The sequence below is a fragment of the Colobus angolensis genome, unplaced genomic scaffold, assembly GCF_000951035.1.
Source record: "Colobus angolensis palliatus isolate OR3802 unplaced genomic scaffold, Cang.pa_1.0 Scaffold91, whole genome shotgun sequence".
Classification (NCBI taxonomy): domain Eukaryota; kingdom Metazoa; phylum Chordata; class Mammalia; order Primates; family Cercopithecidae; genus Colobus; species Colobus angolensis.
In genome coordinates this window covers 3,628,072-3,645,954 of record NW_012123043.1, presented here as the reverse complement: position 1 = coordinate 3,645,954, position 17,883 = coordinate 3,628,072, and the positions used below count along the sequence as shown (strand labels likewise).

Below are 17,883 nucleotides of genomic sequence, written 5' to 3'. Positions count from 1 at the left end.
CCGCTGATGGCAGGAAGGAGACTGCCTCAAATGCTGGTCTCCCGGGACCTGAACAGTCTGTCTGCAATGACTGGAAATCCTTCTTCCTCTGGCCACCCTGGGGGTGCTGGGTAACCCCTTAGCTCTGAGATGTGGCCACAAATCTCTTCCCACTCCTCTCCATCCCTCCCCACCTGAACAGAAGGTTTTGACCTTGCAACCTGTAAGAAAGAATCCGTCCGCATGACTGTTTACAAGCGATAGAAACACATAAGACTCTGTCCCCGGAGCTCCCACAGCCGGGCCGGGGATGCCCCACCTGGGGTGACTGCACTGTAGCTGCAAGGTGTGTTCTTGCATGAAGTGTGGTCTTACGGCCCCGCGAGAGGTGCTCGTCATCACTGCCCATTTTCTGCTGTTTCCGATGGGTCAGCTACCTCACGGCGGGGCCAGCTCTGCTGTCCTGGCAAGTGTCATTGACTCTCTAAACTTGAAGTCCTTCAGGAGCCCTGAGCCCAACATCCCTGAGACACCCCAAGTTGTGCTCCATGAGAGCTGGAGTCTCTGCCCACTCTTTCAGGGATGTCCAGGGTCCATCGTTAGGGGGCAGGCCCCCAGCTCCACTCACTGCACAAGCACCCTAAGTGCTGGAAGCACAAAATGGTTGTGATTTGAGCACAATGGCAGGGTCTCGCAGGCAGACTTGATAGACCTGGGCCCGGGAAGTTCCTCCCAGGTTGGCTCTGTCCAAGGTGAGATTGGGGATGCCTGTGTCTGGGACAGGGGGCTGCCCTTGCTCAGACCAGGCCTTGGCCCATGGCTCGTGCTAATTCTGGGACTCGTCAGCTAACTTCTCGCCCTTCTGTGCCCATCTTAAGATCTGAGCCTTGTCAGGCCCAGACACATCTGTATACCATGGGACCCGGAGTAAAGCGCTCTCTAAACCCCGCACCCCAAATCTCTAAACGCCTGAATTCAGGCTGAGTCCTAGCCCTAGTGAGCCTGAAGAGCTTGCTCTGATTCCCTGTCTCCTGGGTCAAGCCCCACTTTGTGCTTTCGAAGCTTATGAGCGGGTTCCCTGGATAGAAGGAGTCTTCCATCCCCACTGCCCTTGGGCCTCTTCAGCATAGTCCTGTGCTGGGGCCCTGTCCTCACTGTCAGTCAGTTCAGTATTTGCTTTCATGGGAGTGACGGACTCCTCTGAGGCAACCAGAACTCTCAAAGGCAGCGCCTGGAGTTGTCTTGCGAGATTTCCAAGGGAGGAGGAAAGACTAACAGGCGGAGGCTGGCACACCCAAGCCTTTGAGGTGGTCAGAGTGCCACCTTCAGCCCCTTGGGAAGGGACAGCGGTGGATCTGGGAATGGCCTCACCCTGGATTCAGCCTAGGAATCTCTTCACCCTCAGCTCTCCAGCCCGGCTGCCTGTCTGGGGCTGTGTGGCCTGGGCAGAGGGCAGTTTAAAGCACAAAACCACATGGGGAAAACACGAGGTCACGGGGACTTTCTCATGTGCCTGATGTGGTGGAGGGAGACACCGGCAGGCGGCTGCAGTGAAGTTAGGGAACATAACACGTCTTTCCCTGCTAACTGTCAGCTCTGGGGGACATACATCCCCCGATGTGGTCTGGACTGGGAGCAGGCATATCCCCTGGTTGTTGCCTGTGCCTGGTCTGTTCACCACCGTGTTTGTGTGGGCAGAACCTGCCCTGCAGGAGCAGTGACTTCCCACTGTGTGTCCCGGACCTGTGGTATGTGTCCCTTTGCCATCCCAAACAGGCAACTGCTCGCTGCTCTCCTCGCTTGGCATAGCCTCCTGGTCAGTGGCCAATGCCCCACAGGCCTTCCTGGGCCTGGCCCTCCTCTCTTGACTCCCAGATCCTTCCCTGCCCTCTTATGTGCAAGGACAGATTTTGCAGGGAAAGTTCTGTGTCTTCTTTGATATCTTTGTTCTGTCCCCTGCTCCATCCCCAGCACTCATGATCTTGAAGCCCCCATCACACCCCAGTTCAGTCCCATGAACCATGTCCTGAGGGCCTTGCAGGGAAGTAGGAAGTAGAACTGCTTCACAAAGAGCCGAGGGTCAGAGAAGACCCCTGAGATGAATCAGGGCCCTGCCCTGCCCACCAGCTCTCTTCTAGCAATCATGCCCTACCCAGGCTGCAGGCTTCGTTAGGCTCCTGCTGTCCTCCGCAATGTGACTAGCACAAGGTGTATATATGTTTTGTACCTCTGCCGATGGCTGTACATAGTGTATGAAACTTATTTAAGCCTCATGTTGTACATTTCTGTTCCTAGATTGGATGTGTGTGTTCTAAGAAGTTGTCATAAATAAAACCTGAATGACCAATGTCTGTGGAGGTGTCCCCTGCCCCCAGCTGACTTTTGGCTGGGGCCTTTGGAGAGGAAGTTGGTAGTGGTGGTGGGTGGGTGGGTGAATGGGTGCAGCAGGCCTCTGGGGCTGGGCCCAGCCTGATGAGAACTTCCTGAGCTGTGAGTTTGCGGCTTCACCAGTTAGAAAGCAGAGAGCTTTGAGAGTGTCACATTCTCCTCCAGACTCCATATGTTGTCTCCGGAGGCAGGTGCAGTTGCTGGAAGAGTGGGCAGCAGCATTTGTGGACCACCTGCTATATCCTAGGCACTGTTCAGAGCATTTTTCATTGTGTCTTCACTGCCCTGTGTGACAGGTGACGTTCTCATTTTATGAAATGAAAAGGGTCTCAGTATGGAAGTGACTTTCCCAGGATCACAGCTAGTAAGGACAGAGCCAGGATCTGCATCTAGACCTGCCTGAACACAGCAGCCTTTGCCTTTTGATAATGTAACATGTGCCTCTCTAGGGCCTGGACTACGCTGTGTGTGGTGCATGCCAGATGTGTCTCAGTCCCTTGCCACTTATGGAAAGAAGGCAAGACTATAAAAAGATGATATAAGAAAAGAGCTCTACAAAGGTAATTTTTTTCTTTCCTTTTTTTTTTTTTTGTGAGTAGAGATGGGATCTCACTGTGTTGCCCAGGCTGGTCTCGAACTCCTGGGCTCAAGCCTTACCTCCCATCTCAGTCTCCCAAAGTGCTGGGATTACAAGCATGAGCCACCATGCCTGACAATGATTTTTTTCCTAGATCAGTGCTTTTCAGTCTTTAAGAACCCACATTTCCCTTTTGATAACCACGAATTGTTTCACCAACTCCCGGAGATTCTGGCCCATCCCCTGGGCAGAGAGGCCCCTCAGGGAGAGTCCACATCTTCATCACCAGCCACGACTGATGAAAAAGCTTAACTTCCTGATTTTTGTATCAGGAATATAGTAGGGTCTCTCTTTGCTTTGTTTCCCAAATATAAAACCAAATTGCTTCCTCAGCCTGCACAGGTCCCCTGCTGCTTGTCCAGCACCTGGCTGTGACAGGTGCTCGGCCAGGGAATTCCTGGAATCTGTAGGTGGCAGAAGTCACCGTGGGTGGGAGGCCAAAGGCTTCCTGGGGAAGGTTTTCTCTAGAGAGGCTTCTGGTCCTCCAACGGAAAGGCCTTGGTGAGTGAGAGGGACCCTGGGCCATGGAAGGAGACACACGTGGGCGGAGTTGTCCTGACTTGCCAGCCCCGCTGGCAGGCACAGAGCCTCTTGCCCGGGAGCAGGGTGGCTTCTTGTGAACAGCTGTTTTTGGCTGGCTGACCCAGCATCACCCATGCCACTCCCCGGCCCACCCTCACTCCCCACAGGCCCATATTTTGCATAGGATCCTGCCTGACAGTGGGACAGAAGAGCCCACTGTGAACTGCAGGAAGTGACACCTGCGCATGACCAGCTGCAGGCTGGGCAGGATGTGTGGGCAAGACCCAGAGACCGGCCACTGGGGAACTGGTCACGGGCCAGACCCGGAGTGGACTCCAGCCATCTGGTTCCTCCTTGCCACTGCGCTTCTCCCCGCACCCCCCAGAAAGTTTGCAACACAAGGTAATTTTTCCAAACGCAGTTCATCCTGTCTCTCAAGGATGCCAAGGCTCCTGCGGGATGTGGGGGAGACAGGAACGCTGGGTTAAGAGACTCTTCTTTTATTCTTTTTATGTGGGGTGGTGTTTTGTTTCCAGATTACATGCATAATATCTGCTTACTTTAGAAAATTTGGAAAACAAGAGAGTGTCAAGAAAAATTCCATTGAGGAGATAAGCTCTGGGGCAGCTTTCCCAGGCACAAGGGAATGGCACCTCTCAGAATTTGGTAAGAGCCATTCAGTTGTCAGAACTAGGTGGTATCTTAAAAGGTATCTTTTTCTCAGCCTCTGAAGTTGAGTTTTAAAAACAAAGATAATGTTTCCCAACTCTCTGTTTATAAATTTACATTTTACAGAATTGAGGCCCATAGAGGCCAACAGAGTTGGCCAAAATCATCCTGGGACAGAGATGGCCCTAGAATCCATTACTTTCCATTTATTCATTACCTTGTATTTGTGATTTTATGCCTGACCAAAGTGAGGGGGTGACTTGTGGGGGTGTCAGAGCAGTCTTTGAGGTGGGTCTCATCCCAATGCCCTTGACCTGTTAATAGGTTTTTAATAAGATCTATCTTTTATCATTGCTTATAACATAACAAAGCAAAACTGCCCTGGCAGAGGCAGGGCACTGCAGAACAAGTATCCAGGCCTGAGTGTTGACACATGGGGTGTGGTTTGGACTGTGCCAAGGGCCAGTCGTGGTGGTGTTTCTATAGAGCAGCACTGTCCCTGGCTCTGTGGTACCCAAACTCTCTGATCTTCCAGGATGTTTTTCACTAACAACCCTTTAATAAATCACTTTCCTGCTTAAGCAACTCTGTTGCTTACACATTCTGCATTCTAGAACACCTCATGTATGCCAACATTACTTCCCCCTCGGCTCATAGTTGAAGTTGGTTCAAAAGAAACGGCTGGCTCTGGCCTCAGACCCATGGCTGAATGGGAAAAGGGAACAGAGGGGCAGAGCAGGGAAAGGTCACCCCGACCCAGATGTTCATAGGAGAGAAGGTGGCTCACAAGTGACTCTACCCCAGAAGGCCAAGAATTGACTGGAAAGACAACATAATAGCTATTTTCACAAAGGTGCATGCTTTTTCCGTTTATTACAAAGATTCTGCAGGGATACACCTCCATTTCTAGCGCAGGACCCAGGAATCTGGCCCCATTGTCACAGGGTCTGATGGTCAGGCCTACATCTGAGACTCAAGGATGCAGGCTCAGAAGTAGTGCCTTTGGGGCCTCCTCCTGCAGAAGCAGGAGGTCGGGGGTTTGGCCAGTAGCAGCTTCTTCTTGGCTTCCAGGATATAGAAAGTCTGCGTAGTGAGGCAGCTGACCATGGGGTCAGAGTCTCTCTGCATGTGCCTTAGGGCTGAAACACAGACAGAGAAAGGATAGTGGGCTGCAGGAGGGCCTAGGCCCTGTGGCAGAGAGGTACCAGGCAATGGGGTCAGGACTGGTGGATTTTAAACTATGAGCAAGAGTTTCTTCTAGGAGTCCACAACGCTCTGTTGCAAGCAAGACCACATAGCTGCTGTGAGCACAGGGAGATGTGACGCCCACTTGCTCCTCACCCTGCACCCATTACCAACCACTCACTCCTCTCCTCTGCCCCTCCCTGGCCCTGCGTCCTCTCTTTCCCATAGAATAGCTATGTGTGAAGTTCTCTGACTTCAAAGAGAGCTGCAGCCAGGGACTCAGCCACATATGGGAGCCCAGCGCTGTCTCTCCTACAAGAAACCCAAGGGGCCCTCCTGGCTGATGAATGGGCTCCATGGTGGTGAGGGTGTGAGTGAACATGGGGCAGGAGGGCTCTGACCAGCACCTCAGAACCTAAGCACCTTGGGGATGAGCCTGCCTCTTCACACTTTCGGATGATCATTTTTGTGAGGCCATCTGCCCACTTTTCCTAACTTCTGAGCATTCCCCACCAACACCAGTGCCACAAAAAGATGCAAGGAGGGGGCGACTGGGCTGCCACTCACCTGTGTACGCCTCCTCAATTTCATCAGTCTCTTCCAAGTCTAGGGTTTGGATAATCTGGCCTACAGGGACGCAGAGAAGCACCTCAGAGGCCCCACCAGGAATCGGTGGGGTCCTGGCTGCAAGTACTCTCGGCCCCCTTCCCAAAACACTCACCATTCCCTCCTTTTTCCTGTCTTTCCCTCCCTTGGCCACCAGCCTCAGGTTTGAACTTTTCCCGTAAAGTCAGACTTGTGTCCCTTGCTTCTCTGAAGGGTTCTAAGCAAATTGGGCTGGGTGAAGGAGTGGATACTCCTCTGCCCTGAAGAGCTCTTCCCTGGGGTGATCTGAGGCAGTCCCCCACCTACCTCTGAACTCCCCCCACTGAGCAGCTCCCAGACCCCAGATGCCCCACCCTTTGTCTCTCTGCTGGCTGGTCTCCTAGGACTTGGCACATTCTGCTATATATAGGAAGGTTACCATCCAACCCGACCAGGAGCTTCCTGCAGGGGAGGGAGCAGGCACAGGCAGGCACTCCCACCTCCACTCCCACCCCCCAGTGTAATTCCCATGGGTTCTGTGTGTCCTCATGTCCTGGGTGCCCAGTCGGTTTAAGGGACTCTACAACAAGGACACGGTAGCTCCAACAAGACGAAAGGCCGTACCTGCAAACCACACAGCTGCCCAGCGGATGGGAACCTGTGGGCTCTTGAACAGAGCCACACACTGCTTCAGGAACCAGAGGGCTTTGTTTGTCTCCTGCTCTAGCTGTAAGAAAAGGTGTCAGATTATGGAAGGGACCCTCAGACCGTTTTGAGATTACACTGGAGCCATCCCCTGAGTGCAAAAATCTGTCAAAACCGTCTCCATCTCCATCCCCTCCTACCACAGCTCCTGAAATCTTCTTTCTTTCATGAAGCCTTCCCGGATTGACCATGCCACAGAGATCATACTCCCTGGCCTTGACCCAGTTTGAGCATGAAGCTTGTAGAGACTGGCCCCAGTGTCTGGCTCATACATTTTTTTCTCCTACTCCCAACAATAAGGTGAACCCTATTGCTTAAATCCTGTTTATTTCTATCTTAGTTTAAATCTTCAATCTCAAGGTCATATGCTTTAGGCTGCAAAAGATCGTGCCTACAGCATTCTGTTTAAGCAGAGCCTTAGTCACACGAACACAAAGATGCGAACAATAAACACTGAGAATTCCAAAAAACAGGAGGGAGGGAGTGGGGCAAGGGTTGCAAAACTACCTATGGACTATGTTCACTCCTTGGGGATGGGAACAGTAGAAGCACAAACCTCAGCATCACACAATATACCCATGTAACAAACCAGCACCCATGCCCCCAAACCTAAAATTTTAAAAATAGGCCGAGCACATAATCCCAGCACTTTCAGAGGGCCAAGGCAGGCAGATTGCCTGAACTCAAGAGTTCAAGACCAGCCTGGGCGACATGGTGAAACCCGTGTGTACCAAAATGCAAAAGAATTAGCCAGGTGTGGTGGCACGCGCCTGTAGATCCAGCTTCTCAGGAGGCTGAGGAAGGAGAATCGCTTGAACCAAGGAGGTGGAGGTTGCAGTGAGCTGAGATCACACCACCGCACTCCAGCCTGGGCAACAGAGCCAGACTGTCTCCAAAAAAATAAATAAAATCAAATGAAATCAAATATTTAAAATAAATAAATAAAAATAAACAGAGCCTAGCGGTGCTGCATGTAATTACGTGTTTTCATACCTTCCATCGCCTGCCTAGGAAGGCAGTCCCTTCTGCGTTCGTCAGACTTCCATCCTTGGAGGTTCAAAGGATGGTGTGTCCTTCCCTTTGCAACAACCACTAACCCAAACCCCGTCTCCTACATCTCCTTCCTAGCTCCGATCCTAACTCTCCTCTTTCACTCTGCAGTCTAAGTTCTTAAAACAGAAGGCTACATCCATAGTTTTTCCCAGCTTCTTTTGGCAGGATCTATTCTTCAAAAAGAAATCTTAACTGGAAACCCAATATCCCAAACTAATAGAAGGGGTGGGGGCGGGGGGTGGTGGCCCTCGCCTGTAATCCCAGCACTTTGGAAAGCCAAGGCGGGAGGATCACTTGAGCTCGGGAGTTGGAGACCAGCCTGGGCAATATGGCAAGACCCTGTCTCTACAAAAAAAGAAGGAGAAAGAGGAGAAGGAGAAGTGGGGCTGCTGGGGCGGAAGGAGGTGGGGAGGCTGAACCTAGCCTGCCTGCTCATCTCTCCCATCTTTTGAAGTTACCTGAGAAACCCTTGGGTTTTTGTACCCTTGACTGCTTCCTGAAACTGGTCATGATCCTTCCTAGGTGACCATGACCCTCCTCTCTTGTTGTCCTCCTTTGACTTTCTGCCAGGTTTCCTTTTCTAGTCTCCTCCTGGGATCCTTGGAACTGATGTCTCCTGGGATCTCAGTGTTGACTCCTATGCTCCTCCCACCACACAATGTCCTTAGGAGAGCGTATCTGGGCTCAGGGTTGCAGTCTTCATCTACCACCCAACGGTATGCTCAGGGTTCACCAAACACAGCCCTGTTCTCCAAGCTTCAGCGATACGTATCTAACTTCCAATGGAAGCACAAACCTGTGGTGTTCTCACAGATTTTAGAAGCTTAACATGCACAAAATCAAGCCACTACCTTCCCCTCCACACCTGTTCCTCCCTCCGTATTTCTGACCTCAGTCCAGGACACCCGCATTCACCCATGTCGGAAGCCAAGAGGCAACTTTTACTTTCACAGTTCACATCAAATCAATCTCCACAACTAGCTAATCCCGCCCATGCCTTTGTCTTTTTGACTTCATCGTCTCTCCCCAGACACTCTTCAGCACAGGCTCCAATTCCCTCCCTTGGGAACGTTTCTCTGATCTGTAGCTTGGGTGATTTGTGTGAAATGCACAGCTCTCTAACCATGCTACCCACTTGCTTAAAACGCTTCCACAACTCCCCTTGCCTACAGCCTCAAGTCCTGCTCCTCACTGGGCCCAAACCTCCACAGAACAATGTGGCCCAGCCTCCTGCTTCCGTGTCTCCTGCCCAGACTGGACTGCACACTGACAGTCCATTAGCAAAGTCAGCCTGAAGATATTTTTTTTGTTTGATCTATGCAGTATTTTACATTTTAAATTATTTGCTGACATCAATGGGGGAAATTTCACCCCAATCAAAGTCTTGCTCTGTCAGCCAGGCTGGAGAGCAGTGGCTCAATCTCAGCTCACTGCAACCTCTGCCTCCTGGGTTCAAGCGATTCTCCTGCCTCAGCCTCCCCAGTAGCTGGGATTACAGGCATCTGCCATCTTGCCTGGCTAATTTTTGTGTTTTTAGTAGAGTCAGGGTTTTCCCATGTTGGCCAGGCTGTTTCAAACTCCTGTTCCCAGGTGATCCAGCCACCTTGGCTTCTCAAAGTGCTGGGATTACAGGTGTGAGCCACCATACCCGGCATGGATTTCCTGCTTCTCTTAACAACCCTGAGCCACTTTCTCTCCTAGAAACAATTGGTGGGTTCTCAACTGGGGACTGTACTGTGTGGAGGGAATTATGGAACTGGGGGATGTTTATGGTTTTCAAAATGATAAGAGGGGGTACACCAATTTCTAACATCCCATTACACATTTATGTCTACCAAAATCCTACTTATACTAATCCATGCCTAGAAGTTGGCTCTTTTAGATAACAGAGTAGTTTTTCACAGTTCAACTACATGCTGGATTTTCTAGGAGTGCATCTGCAATAGACATCAAAGACTATACTTCATCTTGTTCAGAAAGTCATCAGACTTTCTGGTCTAATCAGACTTTCCTGGTGTCAGGGGAGCTATTAATACAATCGTTTTGGAATTCCCATCACCAATCCCATCACCCTTCTTGTGGTGACCCTTCTTGTGGTGACCCTTCTTGTGGTGACCCTTCTTGTGGTGACTCCTATATCATTCTGCATTTGTAGCAGATCCATTCACAGTGATTCTACGGAAAGGGGCAAGGATCCATGTACATCATTGTCTACTAAAGTAACTGGGCCCCGGCAGGGCGCAGTGGCTCACACCTATAATCCCAGCACTTTGGGAGGCTGAGACAGGCAGGTCACCTGAGGTCAGGAGTTTGAGACCAGCCTAGTCAACATGATGAAACCCTGTCTCAAAAAAGAAAAAACAAAAGAAAAAAGAAACCCCGTCTCTACTAAAAATACAAAAATTAGCTGGGCCCGGCTGCAAGTGCCTGTAATCCCAGCTACTCGGGAGCCTGAGACAGGAGAATCTCTTGAACCTGGGAGGCGGAGGTTGCAGTGAGCCAAGATCGCACCACTGCACTCCAACCTGGGCTTCAGAGTGAGACTCTGTCTCAAAAAAATAAATAAATAAATAAAAATAAAGTAACTTGGCCCAAGCATTTACATACAGTATTTGTATTCTATTATTATATTGTGTTATGCTATATTGTGTTCCATATATTCCTACAGATTATTTTGTTGTAGATTACTTTCACTTTTCCTTTGGAGTTAGGGCATTATATGACTTATTTTGGAAATATACAAAGGTAGAGGATATTATTTATGAATTTCACTTTAGGAGAGTAAAGGCGGTGTTACTAGATGTGTGCTGTGACAATGGTGTGTGATTTCTGGCCATGCTAAGGAGGCTGCCTGTGCTGGGTCTTGGGGCCTACATCTCTCCTCTGGGCCCATCCAGTCTGATCTTTGGTTAGTGTTTCCTGCATGACCTTGTAAGCATTTGCCTTTTCTGCCCCTGCTCTAATGATTCCAAGGCACTTACATTAACAGCTCTCTACACACCAGGCCCTTCTGCCCTTATTTCTCAGGATGGTTGTAAGGATCAAATCATACCAGATAATGTGTGCTCTGCTCCACACCCCTATGTACAGCATCACCTTGGCCTGCACTCTTGATTCCTTCCCTTTGCCTAAGTGTTACCCTACCTTATATTTCTCCTTCTGAAGATGACACCTCCTCCAGGAAGCCTTCCTTCAACTTCCAGACTGTGCTGGGTACCCCGCCTTTGCTTTTCCCAAAGTATTCTGAGATTGTCTACTTGTGTGCCTAGCTCCCCAATTCAGACAGGAAACAAGGGGAGGGCAGGAACTATATCTAGGTGCCAATCACAAAGTAGGTGCTTAATGAGTATCTCATCATTGAACTGTTGCTGTTGCCACTGCCACTACTGCTGCAAACCCCAGAGCTGCAGGAAAAAGACCTAGACCGCTGGGGATGCCACCCTCCCTTGCAGAGGAGCAGACAGTGAGCAAACTGCTGGCTTACCAGGGCTCCAAGAATGTTCCACACATCTTTCTCTGTAAATACTGCTTTCAGCTTTGACCAGCCCAGCACGGCAGCTGTGTGGCAGAGGGCAGACCGGCAGATCTGGGAGACAAGGAGGCTCAGCATGAGGAGCTGAGGAGTGGGACTGGGCAGGGAAATGGAGGGGTGCAAAGAATGGAGACAAGCAGCATCACACTCAGCCTCGATGGGATGGAAATGCTGGTGAATCGACAGGGATCCAGGGCTTAGGAAAAAGGCAGGGGTCCAGGCAGGTTGGCTCTACTTACAACCTCCTATTCCCCCTAATAAGAAGTTTAAAAATTACAGTTCTAACAATTTTCCCAGTTGCTGTCGTGTGACACTGAGACCCAGAGCACTGGAACTATTCAGCTCAGAGCCTTATTCACCAGCTGCATGGCTTCCCACGCCGCCGCCCCCACAACCCTCCCTGCCCCACAAAACAGTCTCTCTGAAAATAAATTTCCCCAAAGTCTTAATCCCCCAACTGGGTGGTCACTGTTCTAAATCAGGGCTGGCTCTGTCAGGAATACCACGGCTGAGTTCACCGGTGGGACTCTCTCTCCGCACAAATATCCCCATTCAATGGCTTGCCCAGCCGGACTCAGATGTGCCTAAGAGGCATCAGTGATGGCAGAGTGGCCTGCTCTGTGGAAACAAGGTGTCCTGTCACAGAGTAAGTCAGCCAGTCTTCAAGTGTTCAAGCTGCAGTTCACGTTCCTGGGTCTCCTGGGCTCAAAGCTGGACTCATTCATTCCGGAATGAAGGCCAGTTCCAGGCTCTCTCTATTCTGCCCACCACACTGCCTCCCACAGGGTCTTCCCGACCCAGGGAGCTCTGTCTTCATCCACAGGCAGACAGTATGCAGAAAGCAGCATGGAGAGGGGGCTCCTGGAGCCACAGGCAGGGAGGCAGAGAAAGGGACTGCTGCCCGTCGATGAGACTTTCCTCCTGGGAGAAACACCCACAGTATTCCACTGGGAGTCAGTGGCCAACCGGATGGAGCCAGAAGCTGGAGAAAACTTTAGTGCAAGCATCTGTTCATCTCTAGTCTCTCATTCGGCAAGGTCAGAGACTAGTTGACTCCTTCAGCACCATCCAGTACTGCCACAGCCCTGCCTAAGCGCTCAACATGCTTAGCATTTACCTCCCATGAAAACGGGGACTGAAGACCAGGCTCCAAGGCCTGGCATCTCACCAGAGCCACGTCGGTATTTACGTCCCTCAGGTGGAGCACCAGGGGGACTAGCAAGTTAAGGATCTGGTGCTTCAAGGGGAAGACAAGGCCTCTCTTCTTCACCTTGGCCAAGAGACTCCCATAGATCTCAAAGGCTGCCAACCGCAGATGCTCTGACACCTGGGAGAGAAGACATGCATGCGTGGGGAAGCAGGAGCGATCAGGTCCCTGCGCTCCACCCCCGCCAACCCCACACTGCCGTGTCCATTCCCTCCCTCAAATGATCTGCTCTGATCCCCGCCTGCTGTTGTCTGTTCTCTCGCTCCATCTCACCCCTTCAGAAAGATACAAGGAGGGCAGGAGCAATCAAGTCCCTACAGAACAGTACCATATTCAAGGTGAAGGGCCTTGAATCATTCTGCCAACTCTGTGAGGGGTTTTGTTTTGTTTTGTTTTGTTTTGTTTGACACAGGGTATCGCTCTGTCGCCCAGGTTGGAGTGCATGCCACAATCACAGCTCACTGCAGCCTCGACCTCCTGGGCTCAAGCAATCCTCCTGCCTCAGCCTCCCAAGTAGCTGGGGCCACAAGTGCACATCACCAGACTCAGCTAATTTGTTGTTGTTGTTAGAATGGGGTCTCACTATGTTGCCCAGGTTGATCTTGAGCTCCTGGCCTCATGTGATCCTCCTGCCTCAGCCTCCCAATGTGCTGGGATTACAGGCGTGAGCCACCATGCCCGGCCAACTCCCTTATTTTACAGATGCCGAGAGAAAGAAAATGACCCCAGAGGGGCCTTCACCTCCTCAAAGAAGGGCACCAGCGTGAAGCTGAGCTGGATCAGGAAGGAGGAGGAGTGCCGCCAGGTGAGGTGGCGCAGGAGATTCTTCAGCACCAGCAAAGTCTCCAGTACGATGTCGCTATTCGAGGAGTAGCAGCAGTTCAGCACATAGGGCTGGAGGATTCGGAGCCGCCTCACCTGCGGGTGACAGTGGCTCAGGGAATGGGGAGCTGGGGAAATGACTCCCGCCAAGTCAAGGAATTCTCATTTCAAGTCAATTCAGCCCTGCAAATGAGAGCCACACTCTACTGCTTCTTCATTCCAGAGCTGGGACTGGCCCAGCATCTGGGTAGCCATTGGAGTGAGTAGCCCAGGAGAGCATTTGGGGAGGCACCTTGCGTCCATCATGAGAAAAGGGGAGAAAACAGAGGAGGCCCCCTCCTCCCACCATGCCATAAGTTTCCATCGCCACTGCCCTTCTCATCCCTGATGATGACAGCAATCTCCAGGGGACCTGGATGACATGTGTGAGATCCTGGGGTTAGCTTCATCTATTCTCTGAAATGACCCATGAAAAAACTTCCTCAGGAGACCTTTACTGGAGGGAGAAATCATGAATGGCTCAAGCCCCAACTCCTGTCTGTGGTGCATTGGCCTCATGAGGATTTGCTCTCTTTGATCCCAAGAGTGTGTCCCACCCTATCTATAACTGGACACAGCAGATGTTACCTCCCCTGGCTACAACATCTCCTGAGAGCACACCCTTAGCCCCTGCCCCATTTTTACCAGGTTTTCATGCTTCGCAAAGACCTCTAGCATCTGCAGCAGTGGCTTCACTATGGCTGGCTCCTCACTCTTGAACCAGTTTGCCAGAATGCGGGTGGTGAAGTCATCCACTAAGGCTGCCACATCTGGGCACTGGAGCAACTGGGGAAGGGAAGCCAAGAAAGATGGGCAGGCAAGGAGAAAATAAATCCTCGATGACTTTGGACTAGGTTCCTACTCACTAGTAGGGAAATGCTCTTAAGGGTTTAGAATTGGTAGAGAGGCCAAAGCATAAAAGGTGAATTTGCACCTGTCATTCCAGAAGTCATTTATTCATTCTCCAAGTTTTCCTTAAGCATTTTTCTTTTTTTTTTTTTTTTTTTTTTTTGAGACGGAGTCTCGCTCTGTCGCCCAGGCTGGAGTGCAGTGGCCGGATCTCAGCTCACTGCAAGCTCCGCCTCCCGGGTTCACGCCATTCTCCTGCCTCAGCCTCCCGAGTAGCTGGGACTACAGGCACCCGCCAACACGCCCGGCTAATTTTTTGTATTTTAGTAGAGACAGGGTTTCACCGTGTTAGCCAGGATGGTCTTGATCTCCTGACCTTGTGATCCGCCCGTCTCGGCCTCCCAAAGTGCTGGGGTTACAGGCTTGAGCCACCGCGCCCGGCCTTTTCTTTTTTTTTTGAGATGGAGTCTTGCTGTGTCACCCAGGCTGGAGTGCAGTGGTGTGATCTCAGCTTACTGCAACCTCCGCCTCCTCGGTTCAAGCAATTCTCCTGCCTCAGCCTCCTGAGTAGCTGGGACTACAGGATGTGCCACCATGCCCAGCTAATTTTTGTATTTTTTAGTACAGATGGGGTTTCAGAATGTTAACCAGGCTGGTCTTAAACTCCTGACCTCAGGGGATCCACCCACCTTAGCCTCCCAAAGTGCTGGGATTACAGTCATGAGTCACCACAAAACTGGCCCCGTAAGCAATTTTTTTTTTCTTTTTTTTAGACGGAGTCTCACTCTGTCACCCAGGCTGGAGTGTAATGGCACGATCTCGGCTAACTGCAACCTCCACCTCCCAGGTTCAAGTGATTCTCCTGCCTCAGCCTCCTGAGTAGCTGGGACCACAGGCATGTGCCATCACACCTGGCTAATTTTGTATTTTTAGTAGAGAAGGGTTTTCACCATATTGCCCAGGCTGGTCTCGAACTCCTAACCTCAGATGATCCACCTGCCTACCCTCCCAAAGTGCTGAGATTACAGGCGTAAGTCACCACATCCAGCCCCATTAAGCATTTTTGATAAAGGAAACTGTAGGAGATACAAGTAAGAAATGCACTCTGCCCTCAAAGATCCTAGCAATTCAGCTGGAGAGTCAAGACTTAGGTACATGAACACCTAGTGAACATTTCAAGGCAATAACAATACTACATAAATTAAAAGCAAGTAAAAAATTCATATAAACAGATGTTGAGTCATCTAGGAAAAGTTTATGAAAGAGGTAGAACTTGGCCAGGTGTGGTGGCTCATGCCTATAATCCCAGCACTTTGGGAGGCCGTGGTGGGCGGATCACCTGAGGTCAGGAGTTCGAGACCAGCATGGCTAACATGGTGAAACCCCATCTCTACTAAAAATAGAAAAATTAGCTGGGCGTGGTGGCAGGCGCCTGTAATCCCAGCTACTCAGGAGGCTGAGGCAGGAGAATCGCTGGAACCCAGGAGGCGGAGGTTGCAGTGAGCCAAGATCATGCCATTGCACTCCAACCTGGGGGACAACAGCGACAGTTTGTCTCCAAAAAAAATTTAAAAAAAAAAGAAAAAGAAAGAGGTAGAACTTGAGCTGAACTTGAATAAAGAGAACTTCAATGAGCAGATGGAAGGGGAACGTAGGCATGTGTGTGTTTAATGGGAAAAGGTGGGCATAGCAAAACAAGGGTGAAATGTAGGGATAAGCTTAGCATAATGTAGTTGAGGGAAGGGCAACTGGGTGCTGACCCGACTCCAGAGGAGGATTCCATTGGCAAGGAATGTTGGACCTGGGAAACGCGTTATGTTAACAGAAGATCCTAGGAGGAGAGAGAACAGCATGTTATCTTTTGGAGTTGCTCCAGTCAGGTATGGTGGCTCACACCTGTAATCCCAACTACTCTGGAGGTTGAGGCAGGACAATCACTTAAAGCCAGGAGTTGGGGACCAGCCTGGGCAACATAGCAAGACTCGCTGTCTCTAAAAAAAGTTAAAATAATTGCTTCAAGCACAGGTAATAAGGGTCTGGACTAGGCCAGCATAGTGGGAATGGAGAAAGGATGACCCTGAAGAACACTGCAAAACACAGATTTACTGATCTGCTGAAAAGGCAAAAGAGAAAAGTCAAAGACAGTCCTCCAGAATAATAATTTTTTAAAAGGGAGGGGGAAAAAGGAGAATTATTAAGAAATCATTGTTGGCCAGGCATGGTGGCTCACGCCTGTAATCCCAGCACTTTGGGAGGCCGAGGCAGACAGATCACCTGAGGATGGGAGTTCGAGACCAGCCTGACCAACATGGAGAAACCCCATCTCTACTAAAAATACACAATTAGCCAGGTGTGGTGGCACATGCCTGTAATCCTGGCCACTCAGGAGACTGAGGCAGAAGAATCGCTTGAAACCTGGAGGCGGAGGTTGCAGTGAGCTGAGATTGTGTCATTGCTCTCCAGTCTGGGCAACAAGAGTGAAACTCTGCCTCAAAAAAAAAAAAAAAGAAAAAGGAAGAAATCCTTGTAATGATCATTCAACAGCGCTGGGGACTCCAGACTCTGCTGGGTGATATCGAACAAATGATGCTGACTCCAAGGCAGTCAGCCTTGGCTGCATGTTAGTGTCACCTGCAGAGCTATTAAAAATGCTGATTCTTGGACCCCACGTCACCCCCCAAGATTCTGAGTTAATTGGACTGAGTTGGCCCCCAAGTATTAGGGTAAGTTCTCCTGGAGATATGAATATGCATCCAGCATTGAGAACTCCTGCTCTAAGTGCATATGCTTTGGAATAAACATGCCAGATGGACACCTTGAGTCTGCACAGGTAGGCTGGCTCAGACTTACATACATCAGTGCATTCACCTGGATAGACCAGCCTGGCACGCACTCTGTTTAAGGATAGACTAGCATGCACATGATGGAAAACATTATGATGGAAAAACATGTGTAGTCGTGCAAATGGAAAATCAGGAGTTAAAGTAGTCTTGTAGACAAGAAAAAGCCAAACAATTCAATAGGACAACGGGCAAAGGACATGGGAAGGAATTCACAGAAGGGCAAATCCAGATCACAAAGTTACATGCAGAATGCTCAAAATCAATAGGAGCCAGGGAGATGCAAACCAGAGCAGCAATAAGGTATTGCTTTACACCAAGCCTGTCCAACGCACAGCCCAAAGGCCCCACGCAGCCCTGGACAGCTTTGAATGTGGTCCAACACAAATTTGTAAACTTTCTTAAAACATTATGAGGTTTTTGCGATTTTTTTTTTTTTTAGCTCATCATCTATCATTAGTGTTAGTGTATTTTATGTGTGGCCCAAGACAATTCTTCTTCCAATGTGGCCCAGGAAAGCCAAAAGATTGGACATCCCTGCTTTATACCTGCCAGGAGGACAAACATCTAAAAACAGTTAAGCTTTGTTGTTGGAAGAGATAGAAACTCTTCTCTCACACTTCCCTGAGATAAATGTGAATTGTTAATGTTTCTTTGGAAAACAATCTGTCAGCATCTATTATGTGTGTGTGATTATTTGAGCATGCAGAAGGATACTTACTTGGTTGCTTGCATCTGAGACACTTGGGAGATGAAGAGGTGGAGGTATAGACTGAATGTGGTAGGAGGGGAGAAGGCAAAAGTAGAAGAGAAAAAAAAAATATTGCATTTAAAAAATCAGTTTGCAGACCACTTAAGGTCAGAAGTTCGA

General features: G+C 50.0%; 1 protein-coding gene across 1 annotated transcript in view; it reads right to left on the bottom strand.

Moving 5' to 3' along the window:
- Positions 1–5,050: 5,050 nt before the first annotated feature.
- Positions 5,051–17,883, bottom strand: part of LOC105504397 (maestro heat-like repeat-containing protein family member 7) — a 66,281-nt gene continuing 53,448 nt past the window's right edge. Inside the window, exons 16-23 of the mRNA XM_011931834.1 lie at positions 13,969–14,109; positions 13,577–13,696; positions 13,204–13,380; positions 12,373–12,582; positions 11,208–11,309; positions 6,590–6,692; positions 5,948–6,007; positions 5,051–5,334 (exon numbers count right to left, since the gene is read on the bottom strand). Of these exons, the coding sequence (XP_011787224.1) occupies positions 5,183–5,334; positions 5,948–6,007; positions 6,590–6,692; positions 11,208–11,309; positions 12,373–12,582; positions 13,204–13,380; positions 13,577–13,696; positions 13,969–14,109 (1,065 nt within the window). The 3' untranslated portion in view covers positions 5,051–5,182. The remainder of the gene's footprint in view (positions 5,335–5,947; positions 6,008–6,589; positions 6,693–11,207; positions 11,310–12,372; positions 12,583–13,203; positions 13,381–13,576; positions 13,697–13,968; positions 14,110–17,883) is intronic.